Here is a 17,330-nt window from a genome sequence, read left to right as displayed (position 1 = left end):
ACTCCTAGGAAACCAAGGTTGGAGAAGCCAGGGAGCTTCCCTGGTGCCCTTGAAGACTCAGACATGTGTTGGTTGAACTCCCAAGCCCGCATTCTCAGCATCGCTGTGTGTCAGTGGGGGATGGGGGCAGTGGAAGGAAGGTGTCCCACCAGGAGGAAGGCAGCCTGTGGTCCCCTCTGTCTCGGAGCAGGACCCACACTTTGCATTTGTTTATCCTCATTACAGGTCAGGCTGTTAGCATTTTGTAAAGTATGAAAACATTTTAGCTCCTCTTGTTAGAGAGCCTCCAAAACATTTTCTCTGAAACATGTAATAGTGTTGATTTTCAAAGAAAGCGATAGAAGTAATGACTGCGCTCTAGGGAATGCATGAGGCAGCTGACTGTGAGCTGACCCTCACTCTGTAAACAGATCATTCCCCTGCCAAGGAGCAGGTTTATAAGAAGTAATTTTAACTTTAATGTAGAGAAGTTTAGGAATTGAATTCTGTGGAATTCAGAGTGAAAAATACCACTTATAGACAAAAAAAAACCTCTGAAAAGGTGAGCAAATGTGAGATGGTTCGGGGGCTTAGCCGTGTCTTGTTTTGTTTTGTTTTGTTTTTTTAAGATTTTATTTATTTATTTTTAGAGAGGGGGGAAGCGAGGGAGAAAAACACCAATGTGTGGCCACCTCCCATGTGGCCCCCACAGAGGACCCGGCCCACAACCCAGGCCTGTGCCCTGACTGGGAAGAGAACTAGCAACCTTTTGATTCATAGCCTGCACTCATCCACTGAGCTTTTTTTTGTTTTTGTTTTTTTTTTAGTAATTCCTATAGTTCCTATTTAAATCAGTCACATCCTAACTTATGTGTAGTGAAAGTGAGTGAGTCCCATTGTTCATCTGAAACGCCATCTCTCTTGACTTAGGTCGTGTCCAAAGCCCCTCCGAGTGATGGCTTCGGGAAGCTACAGGGTTTCGTGAGCTCCCATCTCACACAGGCTGCCGGGCAGGGCCTGCACTTTGAGCTGTATTTCAGATTCCAGCTGGATGTGTGTCAGTCCAACCACCTGCCCTAATCTGAATGAATTTACGATTTGGAGTACCTATTTCTGAGTCAGGTTAATGCTTCAGAATTTGGTGGCAGATAAGACCACAGAGTTTTTGATTTTTCTGTATTCGGTGGAACTTGATCATTAAAACAAGTTTGCCACATCTTCATGCTCACTGGCTTGTACAGAGGCGCTGAAGGGAGTTTCTGCTGTGTTTGGGCTTTGGTGGATATTTCGGTGACTTTTTTGCAGAGGTGGAAAAGGTCATAGTAAATACCACTGCAGTGACTGCAAGACCTTTTCAAGCAGAAACCCTAAGGTGGTTTCTTTGAGGAGTAAAGGTTTCACATTACAAAGTGTTGTATTGTCCGGGACATTTAAGGAATTGACATTTCCGTGAACCAAGATTCTGTGTCTACAAAAGTCATAGTCCAGAAAATGATCTTTTATCATTATTATTATTTAATAAAATATACCTTTCTGAGTATCTACGGATTTTTATTGCCGGCAAATTTTTTACCTATAAGAGGTAGTATTAGGTTTTTTCCCTTTTAAAGCATTGTTTAATGTAAACAAAGATGCAAGTTACCTTTGAGTGGTCACCTGCTTTTCAAGTTAGCAGTTTGTCACTGAAAGTGAAATTGTGACTTGAATACAGAGCTTAATTTTTTTGAAAATTAATTGTATGGACTTCTGTTTGAGGGAGTTTGTCCGATTGTATATTCTGAATTGCCTCCCAATTGAAACAACTAAAATGTAAAAACTTTATAAAGCATCTTTCTAAGTATAGTGTTAAGTTGGCACAAAAGAAGAGCAACCTTAGAGACCAAAGACAAAATGAAAGCAGGAATCCTGAATTGTCCCTGAATGTTTGTGCTGGGCCCTGGAGGCTGAGCTTCCCTCTTGGCCACCTGGGGCAAGAGGGGAGGCAGATGAAGCCTCTGGTTCTCCAGGGCAAAGAGTCTAATGAGAGACACCCTCAGTGTGAGGGTGACTGAGAAATAAACCCACAGGAGGCAGAGCTGGGGAGGGAGGGGAGGAAGCATGTGGCAAGGAAACCTGCCTGTCACTAGTGAAGGGAGAAGGTAGGCGGGATGTCAGTTCTCCTAAAACACGAGGAAGGCTGACCCTACTGTGGTTCGGGTTGTCTTCATTGTTTATGTGAGGTCCAGAGATCCCATACCAGGAATTTAAAACTTGGGAGGCACCCAGTTTTTGTTGCCTCCCGAGAGGCAAACAGCAGGCGAATACAAATCTCTGGAACAGTGCCACTTCTATTCATGTTTCTAAGAATTCCCACAAATAACTTTTCAGATCAGTTCACAGTCCAGTATGACAAAGCCAATGAAGAACTTCACCAGCTGAGGAATAGAACCAGCAGGAATACCACTATGGAATGATCAGATTCCTAATGTCAAACCAGTGCATCACACATCCATTTTAAAATAAACTACTAATGTCATGTAGCTCTTACAAAAAAATAAAAATAAATAAATGAGAAGCTTGGCAGCAAAACAAGAAACAATATACTATAAAAAATGACCAAACAGATTTAGAAGAGGACTAAGTATAATAACTTCTGCAAATAAAGTTATGATTAACATTAAAAAAAATTAGTAGGTTAGTAGGTTAAAGTAGGTTAGTAGGTTAGTAGGTTAAAATCAGTAGGTTAAAATTAGTAGGTTAGTAGGTTAAATCAGTTAGTAGGTTAAAGACTAGATTAAATAGCTGGAGAGGGAACTAATTGAATAAAATATAGATGTAAAGAAATTGCCTAGAATGTCGCCCACCAAGAGGTAGAAAACATATGGGTAGTTAAGAGCCATGGAAAAGAGCAAATCTTTTTAGAAACTTTAAACCACATAATTGGAACTAACTAATCTATAGAGGACAACTGGCCTCAGTTATTATCACGAAAATGATGTAGCTGTACACTACATCATTTATTAGAATAATGTCTTAATCTCAAAATAGACTTTAAAGTAAAAAAGCATCACTAGAGATAAAAGTACATAATCAGAAAAGGCTCACTCAATTCTGTTTAAATGCAGTGATTCTGTCCTGTGTTCATCCAACTTCCTGCATGGGGTCAACATACAGAAGGCAAAAACTAACAGAAATCCAAGTAAAAATAGATAAACCCACAATTATAGAGGGACATTTTAACAGATCTTTTCTGGAACTGATAGGGGAAAAATGGCTCCCTAAATCAATTAAATATATAGATTTGAAAAACATGATTAACAAATTATTTAATAGCTATATTTAGCATATCACACCAAAAGACTACAACATACTCATTCTTTTTAGTTACGCACAGAAACATTTAAGAAAAAAAAGGGGCCATAAAGCTTTTCTTAGCTAATTTTAGAAGATTGAAGCCAGAAAGAGTATGTTGTTTGGGCACAGTGGGATTTAACCAAAAGTAAGTAACAATCACCAGAGGTTGAGAATCTCATAAACATGATATCAAGTGAAAGAAGTCATATGCAAAAGAATACATATTATGTGGTCTCGTATGTGAAGTTCAAAAATAATGTAAGATTTGACAGTAGTGTCGAAGGATGCACCTTAAGGCAGAAAAAGAACAAAGAACAGTACGATTACCATGAAATCCAGGATGGTGATTACCTTCAGGAGGAGGGGGCTTCTTCAGAGCATCATAGTGCAAGAAGTTCCTTCTCATTCTGTTGTCAAAAGTGGGTTGATTACCCCAGGTTCCTCTTCTTTATCTAGGAACTTTAGAGTAATATTGTCAAATTCCTTTAAAATCTCACTGGATTTTGATTGGAACTGTGTTAAATTTGTAGATTTCCCCTGGGATTATTAGCATCTTTGAAATATTGAGTCTTCCCATCTAGGGTTATGGTATGTGTTTCCAGTCATTCAGGTTTTGTTTGTTGTTTTTAAGAATCCTTAGAAGATTCTTGTTTTAAATCCTTAGAAGAATTTTAGAGCTTTCTTCATACAGAGCCCACATTTCATGTTAAGTTCATTCCTAAATATTTAATGATTTTGCCTCTATTGTAAATGAGCCCTTCCCCCTCCACCCCATATATTCTAACTGGTTATTGCTAGCATTTAGGAAAGCTATAGAGATTTTTTTTTAAAAAACTACTTATCTTATTATTAGCTTTAATTTCAGTTTTATTTTAAAATATTTATGGAGGTTTTGCTGTGAAGTAGGTATTAGTAGTCACTTTATAATAATTTTTGAATCTGCTCACTAGTTCTACTTCACAGTTGAGAAAACAGGGCTTATCTTAGGGGTAAAGCATCTGCTCAGGTCACATAAATGAGTAGTGTTGGAGCTAATGTTTTAATCCAATTGGTCTGAGCAAAAAACTCAGGGTTTTTTTACCATCAGATTATATTTTTCTTGATAAATTTAATTCAACAACCAATTACATATGAAGATATTATGCTATGGAGATGAATGAGATAATGAATATAAAATTGCCCTGAACGATTCAAGGAATATAAATGAACTATCCAAATTAATGTAGCAATTCCACTGTGAAATGGAAGCTAGGAGATTAATTAGAAAATAGCTAGCATCTGGCATAGCCTCTTAGTACTTTAGAAGTCATAGAAGTGTTTGTTCATAAAATTTTTGAGCTGTAATCTGAACATCCATGTCTGATACACTGTGAAACAGGTGTCTTCCTAGTGGCTTCTTTTTAATATTAAAAGTGGCATTTAGTGAGCCATTTCAACAGCAGTGATAGTGAGCCACATTTAAGATTTTTTTAGTAATATCCATCTCCAGACTGGATCTTGGCAGTAAAAGACTAGAAAGTTGTTCCTTCTTTTATTTTACGCCAATTTTATTTTGCACCTTTGAAGTATCTGCTACTGTATTTAGGTGCTGAGTATTAAATAATGAATAGAAAGGACACATTTTAAACAACAAGTGCATATATATCTTGAGAGAAGTGCTATGGAGAAATGGCCCGGGCCTTGGAGAGCGGGCCAGGCAGAGGAGCGCCCTGTCACGAGGTCCTGAAGCCTGTCTGAAGGAGCTTAGCAAAGGCAAGTGGTGCTGGAGGACAGAGGTGCAGTGTAGGTCGGAGCAAGCCAGGGTTGGCCAGGTGGGCAAGACTGTATGTGACATGCAGGACCAGGGAGACCACAAAAAGGAATTTGGATTTTATTCAAAGTGTATGGGGACATTGTTAAGAAGGGCACCAACATGGGCCAATGAAGGATATTCCAGGTTTGTGGTGGCCACTATATTGAAAAGATCCAGAGTGGCTGTGGAAAGATGGGGCACGAGGCTGCTGACCAGGGCAGGCTAAGTCTTTGCCGTGGGAGCTGTCCCGTGTGCTGAAGCTCACTTAGCATTCTCTCTGGCCTTCACCCGCTAGGTGCTAATAGTAGCCTTCCTCTCACCTGCTAAGCTGTGACAACTAAAATGTCTGCAGACATTTCCAAATGTCCCCTGGAGTGGTGGCGTCATCCCCGGTTGGGAGCTACTGACAGAGACCCAGAGGGACATGGTGAAGGTTTGGAACAGTGCAGTGGCAGGAGAGCTGGAGAGAGGTGCTCAGACCTGGGATCACTCTCAGGTAGAAGAGGGGTTGCCAGTGGGCTCAGACGGAGGTCCTTCAGTCTCCCTCACTGCCAGGTTTTTCAGGAAAAAATGTTTCTTCACAGTTTTTAGAACCTTAAAATTTACTCACACTTGTCCTCACTTTCGAAAACCTTACATCTTCCATAGATTGTCTCCTCTTTATGTTCTGCAAACGGACAAGACCTGCCCTCCCTCCCTTACACACAAACTACACTGTTTCAAACCCTGGGGAGGTGACGGGGATGCTTATTCTCTCCCCAGGAATCCTGAAGTGGGTAAAACTGATCGACAACTTTGAAGGGGAATATGACTACGTGACCAACGAGGGGACAGTGTTCACATTCAAGACAAATCGCCATTCTCCCAACTACCGCGTGATCAACATCGACTTCGTGGATCCTGAGGAATCTAAATGGAAAGTGCTTGTTCCTGAGCATGAGAAAGATGTCTTAGGTAAGACTGCGTGCTGCTTGAAAACTGCTATTGTTTTTTGTGAGGATTTCAGCAAATTGGTACATCTCTCATTCTCTGGTGACTGATGACAAGGTAAAGAACCTTCGACCTCTTGATTTGGGGGCATGAAGTGTCTGAATAATTCGACCTAGTATGTACTGTATGACATCTGAGCAGTTACCGCAGGATTATGCAGGATCTTTGTAATAACTGTGAAGGTATGAACCCAGACTTTCAAAGGTGGTGCTTTTTTTAAAAAAAAAAATCAGTTGTCTTTGTGTAGTTATTGTTTGATAATAGTCACACATTTAATTTTTTAAACCATTTGGATTCAAAAGCCTTAGCTTTTAGCTTTTGAATAACCTGCAGCTGTATTATACCAATTGTAGACTAAAGGGTAGATTTACAGTCCTCTCATTAGAACGAGAACAGACTACTGTCTGATTTAGTCGAAATGCCCTGCAGTTGCTGCCGTGTGCACTGAGCCCCATTAACCTCTTGAGGCTCTCACCTCTGCATCAGTCATTTCAGGGGGCCTTTAAGTTCCCTTTTATTCATTTTCTCTGGTTTTCTAAAAATGGTATGCTGCTTTATAGCCTGGAAGCTGGATTTGATTAGAATAAGACTCACTAATTTCACTACAGTTTTTTACACAAAAGGAGAATCCATTTATCTTCAAGCCAATGAAGAGTTTACTAGTTGGAGGTGAACTTCTGCTAATGGGTTCAATAGGGGTAAAAGCTAGGGCCATCTCCAAATGGGAAGGTATAAGGTATGTAATTGGGAAAATAAATCCTTTTGAGATCTGCAGAGGGGTCCTGTCTCAGATGAAACAGTCCTTACACGTGTTTTTCATTGAGTTAAATGCACAGCTGCCAGAGTCCGGCAGACCCACGTTCACGTCCTGGAAAAGTAAGGGGCTCTTTCTCCCCTGGCTCGGGGCGGCTGCCCTGGGCCTGGCGGGTGTGTGGAGCTGGCCTCCTGTAGTGGGTGGAGGGGACAGGTGTGCAGATGGTCATCCTGACTGTCTCAGGGAGGGCCGCCCGGGGTCCCCTTCTGGGCCCTTCCTTCTACATGTATCTTGGCCCAGGAGGAAGCACCACTCCGGGTCTTTCCTCGAGGCTCTCCCCCACTGCTGGGTGTGTGGCTGTGCCCTTCCGCCCTCTTCTGTACTGAGGCTCCGCAGCTCTCCGGCCAATTCTGTTGCGCAGAACCAAGATGACTCATGCTTGTTCTCTCCTGCAAAACCCACATCTGTGCCTCCAGCACAGCAGCCCATCCGCGCTCTTCCCCTGAAGTATTTAGTCCACCCTCTGCCTTCTAGATGTCCCAGTCCCAGTCCCTTCCACCTCTCAGGTTTGGATTGGGCACCAGTTTTCTGTCTCTCAGGCTGGCTCTCCCCAGCAGAAACAGAGCTTACAGCATGACTGGGCTCTTTCCAAGAAAATCCACCACCACCACCACCACCACCACCACCCCCCGACCTTGTCTCTTCAGAATCATCCATTCACTCTCTACCCTCATTTATAATTGGATGATGGATCCATGGGTCGGAATCAGGGTTCTGGCCATTCCCTTTAACATCTTCCTGTGAGGAATCAGGTTGGTAGTGAGTTTGGTAGCCCGATGGCTTGGAGCCAGATTCAGACAGACAGACTGGCCCCCCTAAGGGCGATAATAGCCGGGCATTAGTGAGTGCTTCCTCAGTGCCACATAACTTGACCTCGTGTTGGCAGGTCCAAGTGAGACTTCGGGAGCATAAGTCTTCGTGTAGGGTGCCCTGGCTGACTTTCAAGTGCGAGTCGGGCTGGGTCAGTGATTGTTGAGTGCTATCAGAAACATAACCTTCCTAAGGCATGTGACTTTTCTGCCCTTTAAAGCCACAAAAACGGTTCGACTGTACACTGACGTGACATCCTCTTTCACTTGTAGATCTAATGAAATGCAAATCACCACTTAGAGGTTAGGTGCAGTGATGTATTTTTATAACCTTCCTTCTGGAAAATTATAAGTTCCTCAGACTGGAAAGGGGAAACCTTCAATATTTCTTAGAGCTCATCAATTCAAAGGGAAGCCCAGTTGAATTTGCTATATATCATTCGCACAGAATGCCCTATTGAGAATAAAAACTAGAGATGACTTATAAAGTACAGCTGTAAAGTCAGAGCTTTTATTAATGACAGTCTACAAATCACCTTACACTTTTCTCATTCACTCTATTTTATAATTCTGGTGTCTTTGTAGTTAACACAGATTAATTATTCTTTGACAGATATAATTTACTTCTGTTTTTCTCCCCATACTTCCTTTAAAACTTTAAGGCCACATGAAATATATTATTCAATTGAGGCACTTTTTAAAGAAAAATTGTACTGGAGAATGAGCAAATCACTTTCAGCTGTAGAAGTTCTTCTTTTTGTCTTCACTTGAGGGAAAGTTTGCTGTGGTAATCTAAACAACCCAACGAGGTCGAAGCCTCTGGGGGTCCTCCCATTTCCCTCTGACAGATGCCTTGCTCGTGATGAAAACTGATAATGTTTTAAAAATGAGCTACCAGTTGTGTGGGTTTAAAAAAATAAGCGGTGTCCAGGATTCCTCAACCACACTGCCCACCGTGAAACCCGAGAGAAGCTTCCTGTCCATGCTTGGGCTGGAGCTGGAGCCCGGCCCTGCTTCCATTCACGCCAGCTTCTCTCCCTGTGGAAGGCCTGGCCTCACCTCGGGCTGATCTTGTCCAGAACAAAGTGGATTGCGTTCTGTGCCTGCCCTTCTGTTTCCTCCTTCCCCCGTCCTGTCCCCGTCCCTGTCCCTATCCCAGTCCCCGTGCTCAGCCCCACCCGCCCAGCTCTGCCAGAGGACAGCAACATTGCTGAAGTCCCAGCCCTGGGAGTTGGGGAGGGCTCCTCTCTCCACCTTCCTCCCCATTTCCCCAGGGCCTGGGCAGTCTTCTTGAGAAACGCCTTTCATTTATTTTCTCACAGCCCCACACTTGATCCCCACCCGGTTTGATTTGACTGTCTTATGTCTTCTGTGGCATGCCACTGAACCCAAAATGGATAGGCAGGATAATTTATAATACACACATTATCTGCATAATCAAAAGCTCCTGGCCCAATGTGGACAATATTTTGTTTCCTCTAGACATAACAATGATAACCCTCTGTTAAAGGAATATGCTGGAGAGGAGTCCAATGATTGGAAGCATTATTAAATCGCTTTGCAGCCTCATTGCTGTGGAGCATAGTGGAGAGCTCCAGGTGACATCAGTGTGCTTTCCGTTCCTTTTCAGAACGTCATTGGCCTTGATCTGTTATTATCTTTGCAGAATGGGTAGCTTGCGTCAGGTCCAACTTTTTGGTGTTGTGCTACCTCCATGACGTGAAGAACATTCTGCAGCTTCACGACCTGGCCACGGGTGCTCTCCTGAAGACCTTCCCACTAGAGGTTGGCAGCATTGTGGGGTACAGCGGTCAGAAGAAGGACACAGAAATCTTTTATCAGTTTACTTCCTTCTTATCTCCAGGTGAGAGTCCAGTGTGGTTCAGTTTAAAATCAGATTCATTCTGGCCAAATGGCTCAGTTGGCTCAAGCGTCATACTGTGCACCAAAGGGTTGAGGGTTGTGGTCAAATCCCTGGTGAGGGCGCATACCTGGGGGGTGGGCTGGATCCCTGGTTGAGACACATGCAGGGGGCAATCAACTGATATTTTTTCTCCCTCTCCCCTCTCTTCTCTCCCTCTCTCTGTAAAATCAATGAACATATCCTCAGGTGAAGATTAAACAAAGAAAAAAATCGGAGTAATGTTTGGGTTTCTTTTGGGAAATAGGAACATAATGCTATGTTATTGAAAATCACATACAGTTTATTACAGCCAAGTCACTTAGTGGAACTAAGACAGTAAAAGAGATGCTCAGAAAGAAGGGACATGCAGCCGCCTAAAGTGCACTGTCATTAATCTTATATCCTAAGCCTGTGTTCTAGAGACAGGACCAACTGTTGTTCTGGATCGATTTAAAAATTAATATGAACAAGTACAACCTTAGATTCAGCCTTGGTTTACATGTACCAGGGCACACATGGTGCAGACAATAAAAGCTTAAAGTAAAAATCAATAGTCACATCTGACAATTAAAATTGTTTTCTAGGACAAACTGAGAATAAATTCTGCAGTTTTAAGTTGGTCGTGCTTACTTTGCTGTGTTTTTTTTCCCCTTCTCCACTACACTGTTCTGCTAAAGCCGAAGACACACACATACTCTGGTCTATCCCAGGCACCTGTTCAGTTGGTAGTCTGCACTTGCCCGAGCAGACCTGATCTTACAACCCCTTTGGCTGAAAAAAATTTCTGCACATTTTCTTGTTTTTGTTTTTGTTTTTTTTTTTAGGTTCCTCCATAGCACTTTTTGTCTTACCCATTTTTGTTGCAATAGTTTGGTCCTTGGCAAATAAAGCAGACCTCAGGGAGAGCTGGCAGGTACTGAAGTAGCTCCATCTTCTTCCTGGGGTTTGGCTAGATGACAGTGATGTCTCGTCTGCATTCTGTGTGTGTGCCTCAGAGTCACAGGGCAAGCCATTCACAGGAACCTGATCGTGGACAGGTTGCCGACAAGGATATTGAAACCAGAAGAGTGCTCTCTGAGTCGGTCCGATGGCGCACCTGAGACACACAGCAGGCTTTACCTTCCCCCGTGCCTTTCACGGGAGTTGGTAGGCTAGGAAAAGTGCCTACCAGGAGTGGCAACCAGGCCAGGACCTAGGGACTGATAGGTTAGGAACCCCATGTTGGGGAGTCCTGCATCTCGCCCCTCTCCCACAGGGACTGGGGTGCAGCGGCAGCCAGTGGACAGGAACCAGGAAGAGCCAGTGTCTTCCAGATGGTCTCACCCACTGCAGTAATGTCCATAGTTTAGTTGCTCCGGTTGCACTGGTTCTAGAAATTTTACACTGGAAAAAATCTCATAGCTTGAACCATTGAAATGGATAAAGGACAATGTGAAGAACAGAGAAGGGGTGACTCACCTGCTCTTAATAAAAGCCAGGGTCACCAAAGGCCTGTAAGCCTCCTTGAGTGACCCCATGTGGACCATTTATTTCAGGAACAAGCTCATCATTACCTGGGCAAGAAAGGGCTCATTGTCCTAGTGTAAGGTGGCGGGTCGTGTGCCAAGCAATGAAATGTTACCTGTGACTGTGGCTGTGAAGTTTGAAAGAGAAGCATGTTCTTAGTTCTGCACTGCCAGGCTGCTTCTGAACAAGCTTTAATTTGTTGCCATAATGCTTTGTTCTTTCCTTCGTCTGTCCTTCTCCAGTTTGCCTCCATCTTTGTTTTTTCTCTCTTTAATGCGATTCGATATCTAAAACCAGAGAACAGGACTTCCAGACCCAGGCCTTTTGGTCCAAGTATAAAAATGGTCATCAGATGATTAACAGAGGTCTCTTGAAAACATGAATTGTCAGTGTGTGTGTGTATATATACATCTGTACACGTGTGTACCACCTTAGAGGCTGTCTTGCCCTGGTCTCTAAAGGTTAGCTGCCCACTACTGCAGTAAACAACTGAGATACGAAATTATGAGGAAAGCCCCAGGGCCAAAAATAACTGCAGCTCCAGCTGCTGTGGACATGTGATACATTTGGCAGGTTTATGCCACAACTGACCTTTGTCCCCATAGAGGTACATAATTAAGATGTGTCTTGAGCCTAAGCCACTCAAGACTCTTGTAAGAGAGTCACACAAAATGCCCTGGGAGAGAACAGGCAGCCAGGGCAGTTTGGAGCACAACACTCTCACCCCCTGCAGCTCCATCCACTTAGTGGTTGAGCGGATTAATTTTGTACTCGGGCAGCCTCAGAGGGTTGTCTCAGGTTAGTTCCAGACAGATTGCACTTGTCCTAATCCAGTACAACAGCCCCAGGCACATGGCTCTGGGAAACTGTGATGAGAAACTAATCTTCCCAGGCTGTTTGAAAAAGGCAAAAAAAACCCTTTCAGACTATTTTTTTAGAGCAGATTTAGGTTCACAGCAGAATTAAAAGCTAAGTGGAGAGATTTCTCATATAACCCCTGCTGCCATATGTGTGTAGGCTCCTCATTGTCAAGGTTACCCCCTCCCAGAGTGTTACAGTTTTTACAGCCAATGAACCCACATTGACCCAGCAGCATCCATAATCAAAAGTCCATAATTTACCATAGGGTTCATTTATAGCGATGCACATTCTGTGGGTTTGGATAAATGTGTACTGCCTTGTACCCATCATCACAGTGCCCCACAGAATATTTGCACTGCCCTAAAAATTCTGTGCCCTGCTTTTTCCCCTCCCCTGTCACCCAACCCCTGGCAAGCACTGATTTTTTTAAAATTTTCTCCATAGTTTTTTCTTTTTCAGAATGTCATATAGTTGAAATCATACAGTATGTAGTATTTTGAGACTGGCTTCTTTCACTTAATATGACACATTTAAGGTTACTTCATGTTCTTTCATCACTTGATAGCCCGTCTCTTTTTAGCACTGAATAATATTCCATCGTCCGGACGGAGCACTGTGTGTTGACACGTTCACCTGCTGAGAACATCGAAGTTGCTTCTGCGTTTTGGCAATCGTGAATAAAGATGCTCTAAACATCCATGAGCAGGTTTTTGTGGGGGCATGAATAAGTTTTCAATTCCTATTGGTAAATACTAAGGAGCATACAAATTTTTAAGAGACTTAGTTTAGGTGTTTTTTTTCTTTTAAAAACCTTAAAACTCAACCTAGAATCAGATAAAGCAGTATGTACATGGGTCATCTTTTGCAAAGTTCTTGTGCCTTTTCTTGACATATCCAGTGTTTCCCGTCCCTCCAATACTTCTTCCGCAGTTCCTCCTAGAGTTACCCCTCCTCCTAACTCCCATTCTTTTAGCTCCTTGCATTCATTTTGCATTGTAGCAGGAACATCCCAGCTGATCACCCCCAACTTTTTCCTGTTGCTAGAATACCCTGATTAAAGCACTTATTTTCATCAGAGGCCTGTCTCCTAAGTCCATACACCTTAAGAGACTTCTGTGATCTAATTCTGTCTTTCATCCTTAAGTTTTGAAATTGATATCCTAGGGATCACTTAACCAGTCCTCCTTGGTTCATGATTCTAGGATGTTTTCTCCAAACTACTCCTTCCTTTGTATTTAAGGAACCAAATAAGGACACAAAGCATCATGACATTATAAGGATTCACTTTACAGTGTGAGTGGTGAATGGCTAACCCAGCCTAACCCGGATGGATCTGTAAATAGAAAGTATTGATCACATATATTAAGCACTTCTACCTTCAGGGTTAACCCAGCCGCGTCCAAGAGGACAGAAGAGTAGAGGTCAGGCAGTAGCCCACCCCTGTGGTATATTTACTTCATTCCACTGTTAGAGGATGTATGTCTCATTTTTTTTCTAGATAAACAGGCATTTAGAGTATGTTTCCTATCCATTGTCTTTCACTAGGGATTTCACATTCTAGGACTTTGGTGACTTGTATGACTCAGCTTATTGGCCCAGTAATGGTCAGAGCTAGGGGTCCTGGCTCCCAGGCCCTGAGCCAGTCCCTGTTCTAGAGGCAGCTGCGGCACCAGGGTGAGGCAGGCGGCACCTGCTTGGTCTGCTGTGTGTGTTCTTCATTATCAGGTTGGATGGGGTTTCCTTCAGAGATTCAGGTTTTTTTGTATTTTGTGGAAGGGAGCAGGTACTGATCAAGAAGCTTTACAAAATTCACATATATCTGAAGATAGCCTGTGGCCTCAAGATCACATTCAAGTACAAAAGTTCACCGTATGCCCCGAGTGTAGTTTGGAAGTACTGAAGTGAGACTTTACATGTAGGCTCAGTGGAGAAAACCAGTAGTACAGTCACGTTACATATCCCCCACTGTCAATGTCAGTCATGCACCTATTACAGTACCTGAAATAACTTGTTAGTGTGACAATTAAGATCACATTCTTAGCAGTCTTTCTGCTAAGGAATCTAAATGCACTACTCTTTGCCAGTGGGTAGGGGCAGAGTATTGTTTCTCAACTGTTAGTGAAGAACATACACAGAGGCATTGAGAAAAAAAACAAGCCACCATTTCAATACAAGATCAATCAAGTAGAATGTGCCCTGTGGGACACATGATTTCTGGTTTCCCAGAAAGTAAGGGGATCACTAAATCAATTTTTCACATATCTGACAGCACATATTTAAAGTATTACGTGACAAGGCTGCTTGCACACCAGACACTCTGGATGACTAATTCTGTTTCATAAACCACAACAGTGTTGTTTTCAAACAGTAGGACTTGTCTTACTTATTATTTCTTGGATTTAGTTCTTAAATGTTAGAGTATAGTAGCATTAACTTCAGGAAATGGAATTTTAATTAGTGGTTAAATAAGCTGGAAATCTTGGTGCACATTTATCAGTTTCTGTTGTGCAAAATTACAAGGATAATCAAAATTTAAAAAACAATGCAATGCCCTGACCCAGTGGCTCAGTTGGTTGGAGCATCGTCCCATACACCAAAAGATCATGGGTTCAATTCTTGGTCAGGGCATATGCCTAGGTTGCAGGTTTGATCCTTGGTTGGGGCACATACGGGAGGCAAACAGTCAATGATTCCCTCCTTCCCTCCCTCCCTCCCTCTCCCCCCCCCCTCCCTTCCTTCCTTCCTTTCTTCTTTCCTTCCTTTCTCTACCTCTCTTTCTAAAATCAACAAACGTATCCCAGGTAAGGATTTTTAAAAACAAGTAATTCAAAATTGGATCCCCAATCATCTGTGGTCCCTGATTGCTGTCCACGTGTTTCCATGAAGGAGTGTCTGTTGGGTAGCTAGCAAGAGCCCCCAATTGCCTTCATGAGACCCCTGACTGGCTGTTGATTTTGGGCAAATCATTTGAATTTTCTGTCTTAATTGACTCTCAGATAAAATGGCTCTGCTTGAAGTTTCCCACATTTGTTTGTTTTTTGTTTTTGTTTTTGGGATTTTTTGGTGTTTTTTTTTTTTTTACCTGTACTTCTGAGTGACGTGGTGTGGAAAAGACCTGTTAAGTTTCCACGGTTAGGATTTTTACCTCTTCTCATACTTCCCAATGCTCTGCTCTTGCTCCTTGTGGCATCCGATTATGCTTGGTAATCCTTGCTCCCCTTGCATCTAGTGGGTTCGTGGACTAAACTAAGACTTCCGCTTCCTTCTAGGCATCATTTATCACTGTGATCTTACCAAAGAGGAACTAGAGCCAAGAGTCTTTCGAGAGGTGACTGTGAAAGGAATCGATGCTTCCGATTACCAGACAGTCCAGGTATGGGGGAGTGTTTGCTCTCGATAATGTGAATTAGAAAAGCTGAGAACTAATGGTCCCAGGGCCATTCACATCCCAGCCTGTCGGAAGCCGTGGAGGCAATGCACAGTATACGGATGACAGATGTGTTTGGAGCCTGCTATTTCTGGGCATTGAGCCAGGCACAGTCCCGGCCTTCCCAGAGCTTACAAGTTCTCCCAGAGCTACACTCTGACAGGACGCCAGAGTCCCTTGTCTGGGGGATCTTACTTCGGTAGCTATCAAAGCAACACAGTTTGTCTGTATTACTCTGTTTGCTTGAGAGTGGATTGTGTTTTAGCTCAAGTCTTTGTGGTGCCATAAATAACAACACAGATTTGCTCTATGTAAAGTATTTACTCAAGTGCTGTGAGTCAGTCTTTTCAGTCTGAAGTTCATGTGTATTTCTGCCTGGCACAGAGTGGGCACTCCATGTAATATTAGAAGGAATGAAGTAGCTAATTAATTGTCGTGGCACCACAAGCTCAGTTTCTGGTCACCATCCTTTAAGGTTAAGAATCTCTGTTTTTATCTCTCCAGCTCCCCAAAGGTACTGAGTTTCCCAGAAACTGAATGACTTACTGATCGATGGCACAGGGTGTCTCTGCTCTATTACAGTGAGAGGCAACCTACAGGCACCAGGTGTTTATCAGGGCTCTCCTGCCTGGAGGGCAGGACACACGGACCACAGATTAGGAATTTAGGGATGAAGGACGGTTAGAACAAAGAGCACTGGATGCTCCCAAGAATGCTTCTGTGAAACTAGGGCATTATTTTATCTTGGTGAAATAGTCTAGAAACAGTCTAGATGGTGGGCGAGATCTCAATCATAAAAAAATAGAGCTTTGTTTACAAAAAGCGATGGTCGGCTGGATCTGGCCAGCTGCAGCTGATGTGTTTCGGGAGCCTGACTCTCTGCCTGACTCTCTGCTTCACAGTGAAAACTCCCCTGGCACTGAGCTACACAGATACTTACAACCTTTTGTTTTACTGCGGCAGCAGAGGGGAAAGAGATTCACGGTGGACATTTAAAGAGGTGGTAGCTGGTCAGAACACCCTGCTTTCAGATCTGCCTGCCCTGCTCCTCATTTCCGTGTTTTAGAAAAGGGTGCTGTGCCCGTGGGCAGAGCAGCGCCTCTGTCTGTAATGCCAGTGGGAGATTTTATATCTGTTGATTACACGCATCGCATATTGCACTGAGTCGTTAAACTAGGATGCTCTCATGTGTAAAGGTGCCTTTGAAGTGCACAGCACCATACACTTGTTTCACTTAACACCCATTTTGCAGTGGCTGAGATTCAAGTGTGTGCAGCCAGAGCTCAGACGTGAAATGTGAGTGTCACAGATGTTCTCCGTTTTGGTCAGGCGGTCAGTGGTGTCACCGGCGGACAGTGACCGACCACTGTAAAAGGGGCTCTAGAAGGGGTCTGTCCCTGAAGGGAGAGCATCTTGATGCTGTGCTCTAGAAACCATAACATTTTAGAAAATAGATATTCTACTTTTGTTTTCAGTCACTTTAGGGTAATGCCGATTTTGATTCCATGTGACCCTGGTGTTTTTATTTGTTCCATGTGTGATTTAAAAAGACGATCCCTGGACTGTTCCCCACTCCTTTTCATAGTGTGAGAAGCACCATTGTCAGGAGCAAACACTGCAGCCACAGATGACCCTGCATGGCTGGCCAGCGCGGTTTGTGGTGGTCATGACCGTGCACCACTACCTGGTGGTGTAGCTGGTGAGACAGACGAAGCCAAAGAGAGAGGAAGGGAGGGGCCAAGAAACTGCAGCTGCGTAAGCCACAGAGGGCTGTTCTTTGTGTGATCTGTACTCACTCCGGACCCAGAGCATCTTGGGAGGGGCGGGGGTGGGAGGAGGATATGGGGTTGCGTTTTGCTGACAGACACGTGAAGCTGCTCCCTATATAGGCGTCATCCATTCCTGACCACAGCTGT

The 17,330-nt window shown here is 43.4% G+C and overlaps 1 protein-coding gene across 1 annotated transcript in view; it reads left to right on the top strand.

The window, feature by feature from the left end:
- PREP (prolyl endopeptidase) overlaps positions 1–17,330 on the top strand; it is a 100,874-nt gene that overhangs the window by 45,890 nt on the left and 37,654 nt on the right. Inside the window, exons 8-10 of the mRNA XM_037064957.1 lie at positions 5,867–6,058; positions 9,384–9,581; positions 15,257–15,360. Of these exons, the coding sequence (XP_036920852.1) occupies positions 5,867–6,058; positions 9,384–9,581; positions 15,257–15,360 (494 nt within the window). The remainder of the gene's footprint in view (positions 1–5,866; positions 6,059–9,383; positions 9,582–15,256; positions 15,361–17,330) is intronic.

This window comes from Sturnira hondurensis, unplaced genomic scaffold (assembly GCF_014824575.4).
Source record: "Sturnira hondurensis isolate 20B ecotype Veracruz unplaced genomic scaffold, ASM1482457v3 Scaffold0015596, whole genome shotgun sequence".
Lineage (NCBI taxonomy): Eukaryota > Metazoa > Chordata > Mammalia > Chiroptera > Phyllostomidae > Sturnira > Sturnira hondurensis.
Note: the sequence above shows the minus strand (reverse complement) of the source record. Positions and strands in the feature narration are given on the sequence as shown.